Source organism: Molothrus aeneus, chromosome 1 (genome assembly GCF_037042795.1).
Source record: "Molothrus aeneus isolate 106 chromosome 1, BPBGC_Maene_1.0, whole genome shotgun sequence".
In the NCBI taxonomy this organism is placed as follows: domain Eukaryota; kingdom Metazoa; phylum Chordata; class Aves; order Passeriformes; family Icteridae; genus Molothrus; species Molothrus aeneus.
The window spans coordinates 99,544,988-99,551,054 of record NC_089646.1 but is presented as its reverse complement, the minus strand read 5'-3'; the positions used below and the strand labels follow the sequence as shown (position 1 = coordinate 99,551,054).

The following is a 6,067-nucleotide window of genomic DNA, read 5'->3' as shown; positions in this document are numbered from 1 at the left end:
GATTTGGAGAAGCAGAGACTTCCTGTGTCAAGTTAACTTCAGATCCTGCATGGTCTGACTGTGTGGTTATCAGCTAAGGAGAAGGGCATTTGGCAGTGTCAGGAAGGTATGTGCTTTGCATCCCCCAGCCTGCACCTGGAAGCAGAGACCATTTGTGAAGGACTTGAACCTTTTGGGCAAGGCCCAGAAGGAGCATTGGCTGCCTGACTGCTACACTCACAGAGGAACTTCAGCCGCTGGAATACTGAGCACTGAGTTTAGCAACTCTTGGGCCCCTGGGGGAATTCACATCCATCTTGGGGAGTCCAGGCTCCTGGCATGATACGCTGCTCCTTCCATTTCTGCACTGAAATCTCTATTCTAGCAAGGGCCACAGAACACAGCTGTTTATTTGTTCAACTGTTTTAATACAAATTATTTAAATATATTTTATATTAGTGGCATGGTGGGTTTGACTGTATGTTCTGTAAGTTTTATAACAGTGGGGTTCTTATTTCTGAAAAATCCCAGCAAAGCTGAATGTGAGAAAAAACGCTTATAGCAGTAATAAGCCTCCCACTTCAATAATAGTCTTTTCTCCTCTTTTGAAGTACTATTGTAGGATGAACTTATTGTCAGTGTACTAGGAACAACAAAGAAAACAAAGGAAAGGAGCATGTCTGGTCCATTTTCCCCCTTTAATATTATAGAAAGCTCATAATGAATTTCAGATCAGAATCCCTGTTCAGTTAGAAAGAGAGGGGAAGGCCACTAGATGGTGGTAAAAACCCAAGCCTTTGCTATGAGATTTGTGGCAAGAGAAGTCCAGGGGGGCAAAGAAGGGGAGGAGGAGCCACAGTTTGAGTACTGAAGTCATTATTGCTTGGAGTCTATAAAAAGGCAGTTGCACAGTAAGTAATTTAAACGTGGTCAGCTTTGACTCTATGGATTTACTAATTTCTTTCCCTCTCTTTTTTTTCATCTTTTGCCACCAAGGAGTCCGCAGTCCCAGATGTCAGGGGGGCTGAAACTTCGGCTCTCTGGAGGAAACGTTGCAGACAAGGAAAAGCAGCCGAAGGAGCAGCTCTGGTAAATAGGTACAGTAAATTCCTGATTGCAAATATAAAGTGGTTTTTTGAAACTGAAAATTGTTTAGCATGATATGCTTTGAATTTGTATTTGCAACAAGTCACTGACAATCAGCTTTAAATGTTCCCTTTATTGAAAAGGTGATGACTTACAGCTTTCCCTAAATATTGTCATTACCAGAAAACCATTGAATAAAATATTCTGGATTTGGAAGAGAAAACTTTTACAATAGAAATCTACTCACACCAATTCTGTAACCTTAGCGTGTCCTGAAATGTATGGATTTGCCTTGGTTAGGTGTTTAATACCATGCTTTTAAATGAGCATGTTAACACTGCACAGATAAGCTGTTTATAACATAGCTCATGCCAAATTAAATGTACAAAGGTCAGGAAAGCATTTAAACCTTTTACTGAAAATGTTAAACCCTTTATTGTGTCAATAATAGAAGCTTCTCTATATTGTATTCAAGTGAGTGGTTTCTGCTGGACGTAATGTCACATCCTCCTGCATTTCTGGGGTCTGAGAGTTGGGACTGGGAAAACTGTTTTTTGTCTGCTTTTCAGCAGAATTTCTAGGACATTCTGGGGCAGTACTCCAGGGAACCAGATAGAATAAACAAAACTATGAATGAACAGTGCAGGAATCTTTTAATCAGTTTGTGATTTTAATTTCCCAGTAAGGATAGGTAGAAAATCTCTGAGCCAATCAAAGTTTAATTTAGAATCAGTGAAGGAATGTCATGTGGAAGAGGTGAGACATATACAAGCCAAATTAAAGAGAAATGGCTGGTATTTATGTTGTCAACTTCTGCCTGTAATCGTTATGCTATGTTTTTTTTAGGCAGGATCTTCTGCCTTTTGGAAAATGCATTTACCACACTCCTTGGCAAGCCCTTCAGAAGGAACAGAATGTGTTAGCTCCCAGAGATGAACACATCCTCTCAATTCAATGTTTCTGAACTAAACCTGAGTACCTTCGGTAGCAACTTTACTGTGCCTACTGCGAAGAGCAAGTCATCGCCATGTGAGCAAGTGGTCATCTCAGCTGAGGTGTTCCTAACTCTGGGCATTGTAAGCCTCCTTGAAAACATACTAGTTATATGTGCAATAGTTAAGAACAAGAACTTGCACTCACCCATGTATTTTTTTGTTTGCAGTTTAGCAGTGGCTGACATGCTGGTTAGTGTGTCTAATGCTTGGGAGACCATAACCATATACTTAATAAACAATAGACACATCATCATGGAAGATGCCTTTGTCCGTCATATAGACAATGTCTTTGATTCCATGATCTGCATATCTGTGGTGGCTTCCATGTGCAGTTTGCTGGCTATAGCAGTAGACAGATATATCACTATCTTCTATGCCCTGCGTTATCACAACATCATGACAGTGAAAAGGTCGGGGCTCATTATTGCATGCATCTGGACCTTTTGCACGGGCTGTGGCATTATCTTCATTCTTTACTATGAATCAACTTACGTGGTCATTTGTCTCATCACTATGTTTTTTACCATGTTGTTCCTCATGGTCTCACTGTACATCCATATGTTCCTCCTGGCTCGTACTCATGTGAAGAAAATCGCAGCTTTGCCTGGGTACAACTCTGTCCGTCAAAGAACCAGCATGAAAGGAGCCATCACTCTGACTATGCTTCTTGGCATCTTCATTGTTTGCTGGGCTCCATTCTTCCTTCATCTCATCCTGATGATCTCCTGCCCTCAAAACCTCTACTGTGTTTGCTTCATGTCTCACTTCAATATGTACCTCATCCTCATTATGTGCAACTCAGTGATCGACCCCTTGATCTACGCCTTTCGTAGCCAGGAAATGAGGAAGACCTTCAAAGAGATAATTTGTTGCTATAGCCTGAGAATGCTCTGTGGGTTATCAAACAAATATTAAGATAAAACCAAACCAGGGAAGAGACTGGAAAGGCAACTTCTTCCTGCATCCTGTAATTCTGGTAAAATGCCTATGGAACATTTTCTCCATTCAGCTGTCATGATTCCCACAGCAATCAGAAACCCTTTTTAAACATGTGATTTTACATTTCTTTCCCTCCACACACCTCTCTCATGCTGGTGGTTGGAGCTACTCAGTGCATCTGTATTATCGGGATAAAGGATATTTTGAATCTCATTTACTCTATTGAAGATTGGAATTTATAAGAGGATTATAGAGGGAAAACCTTATTTTTACTTCTGCTAAATGCAATGAATGAGTTCTCCCATGTGAATGAACCCACCAGCCTCTCAATGTGTGTTTCTTTTGGTGTTATTTGTCTTTCTAGATATAAAAAAAAATAAAAATTTATCTCTCTAGATAAAAACAAGCATGACTTATTTTGATGCCCACAACTAACGTGGAAGTTTTTTGCTATTTCCTTCTGAAGATATAAAATCAGAGAAGTAGTTCCAATTATGAAGCTCCACATACCTTGGTCAGCAGTTATGATCAATATACATGCACATGTCAGCAGTCTTGTATTCCAGTAATGACTGTTACTGTCATAAAATCCATATTGTGTAAGATGCCAATGTTTCCACGAGATTTTCCAGGTTGGATACAGCACTTTGTCATATATGACTATATTTGTTCAAATCACTGTGAAGCAAGATGTACCACAGGTGGATTTTAAGGCTGAATATGAAGACTGAGCTGATTCTAGCTTGTCTGGTTTTTGTTGTTTTGTTTGTTTTTTTTTTTTTTTTTAATTTGCCAAGGGGAGGGAAGCAAAGGGAACACACAGCCTGTAGATATTCGTGTAATATTTTGTGGAGATGGAAAGATTGAGTGAGTGGTTGCCTTTCTATACACATTAGAAAACCCTTTTGGATGTGAAGAGCTGTTGTTACTGTAGATTGCATCTTTCAAGTTGGGAGAGACAAAACAAGTTTGATAATCAAAAGGCATGGCAGGCAATGGCAAAAAAAAGGATTTAGAAACATCAGGTACATGTAGCTATAACAGAGTCCTGACTTTTGTTCCCCAAACAAACAGTTTTCCTCTTAGTTGAGAGGATCCTAAGCTGAAACCCTTATGCCTTTTGTGTGAGTAGTTTGCATATAGTCATGCTTTCATAAATCTGCTGTTCTGCAATACCTGTGTAAGGTGCAAAATACTGGGCTTATAAAAGAGGGAGAAATTTTGGTATTTCTTGATGATCGTGAATGGTGCATATCTTGTGCTGTGATTTAAGTTATGGAAAGATTCCAAGTGGTGTTAAACTACTGAGTAGATACTGAATATATCTTGAAAAAATGAACTCTTCCTTCTGAAACCTGGAAGAATAATGCTTGTTATACTTGGTTTATACATGCTGTAAGACTCTTGTTTATCAGTAGACAGTTTATGATTTATTCCATGAGTGTTAGATTATATTTTCAAGGTGAAATTCCTGATTGGGTTTTAGGAAATTCATTTGCCATAAGGGAGGTCAAATGGGTGAACAGGTGCTCAATGGTTGTGCAAAATCCATCTTAGAGATATTTAGAACTTGACATGGCCCTGAAAAATCTGCACTAAATTGAAAGCTGACTAACTTTGAAGTTGGCCCTGCTTTGAACCACTAGGAGCAGATTACCTCCACAGGTGCCTTCCAACCCAAATTATTCAGTGATTCTATGACACAGTTTGCATATTATGATAAAATTATATTTTTCCCCTTCTAATTTTATCTCTTGTATAAGAAAAATTGGAAAGTATTCCCCTCTACACACTTGGAGCCTACTTTATGTCTTCATTTGCTTAGGAGGTTTCTGACAGGAGAAGTAAGGTGCACCTTTAGCACCAGAGTTATACATTTTGTCTGCTTAAAATTTACTATTCCTCCAGCTCACATATATCTCCCTCTGACATGAGTGGGAATGTTATTCTCAGTGGAAATCCCTTATTATGCTGACTGGTATACTGATTATCAGTGCACTAGGGGATAGAGTCTTCCTTCAGCTATATCTGAAAATGGGATTTCAGAGAATGCTGGAGGTCAGTAGTGAGAATCTTGCCTTGTTTCAGCCCATCTCTTAATCCTATCCATAAATAGCCTCTAAATGTTGGCTCTTGTAACTATGAATATAAATGACAAAAGGAGACCATTCCACTGCATAGTGAAAGGCACCAGCTGATGTAAATAAATCATGAAAACATTACTGGATATTGCAAATAAGACAGTTTTGTACATAACTGTAAATCAACTAAGGGGAAACCAAAACTGTAATAGCGTTAGGTATTTTCTTGAATTGTATATTACTCTTTTTTGTTTTGTTTGAAGTCTGTTTGATGTTTAAATACAGACATACGAAGAAACTATTAAACTGGATTGCTGGAAACTCCCACATTTTTGGTTATTCATTGTAACGTTTCTGCTACATTATTCACAGAGGGAATATTGCATTACAGACTTTCACGTCTTATTTAAACAGGTGCCTTCTTAAGAAACACTCTGAATGAGAGTTACAGACTCATACAGTGTATTTACATTCATACATATGTTTCCCGGGGTGTCAACACCACATCTTTATAGGCTTTAAAGGTGGGGAGCTGAAACAACTTAAAAGTGAAATGAAAGTATTTTTAAAGCAGGCTAGAGCATTTCCTGCAAAACAGGTTGTTTACACTCTAGTAATGAACATAAAATACATCTATCTGGGAGACCATGACAAGCTTTAACATGTTTCTTTCTCCAGTTCAGCTGCAGAATAAAAGGAACATTTAGCATACTGTCACTTCTGTCAGAGCCTGGAAAACACAAAGTGTTGTGATAGACTGGGACGAGCCAGCATTGTGTAAGCAGGAAATTTGCTGTCACAGGACAGCCATGGAAAATTAATTGCTAGACTGTCATTGCACCATGTCCCTGCAGTTAATGACACTTCTCTTGCTTATCCAGCCAGACATTTATGGTTTAGTTTTAGTCACTGCAAAAAGAAAGCTCAAATCACACTATTTCTGACCCAAAGCGCCAAATCTAATTTTTATTGCCCCCTGTTGCTTTG

The 6,067-nt window shown here is 38.8% G+C and overlaps 1 protein-coding gene across 2 annotated transcripts; it reads left to right on the top strand.

Moving 5' to 3' along the window:
- Positions 1–839: 839 nt before the first annotated feature.
- MC5R (melanocortin 5 receptor) lies at positions 840–3,787 on the top strand. Of its 2 annotated transcripts, none has more exons than XM_066561276.1 (2): positions 840–1,076; positions 1,912–3,787. In XM_066561276.1, the coding sequence occupies exon 2, from the start codon at positions 1,998–2,000 to the stop codon at positions 2,973–2,975; it is 978 nt and encodes a 325-aa protein (XP_066417373.1). In that variant the 5' UTR covers positions 840–1,076; positions 1,912–1,997; the 3' UTR covers positions 2,976–3,787. The 2 variants fall into 2 exon arrangements, with proteins under 2 accessions (XP_066417373.1, XP_066417381.1); XM_066561284.1 differs by lacking the exon at positions 840–1,076 and having other exon boundaries at positions 2,057–2,141; positions 2,228–3,787.
- Positions 3,788–6,067: the final 2,280 nt, after the last annotated feature.

Excerpts from the sequence above, each read along its gene's own strand:
- MC5R (XM_066561276.1), top strand. The coding sequence starts at position 1,998 with ATGAACACATCCTCTCAATTCAATGTTTCTGAACTAAACCTGAGTACC.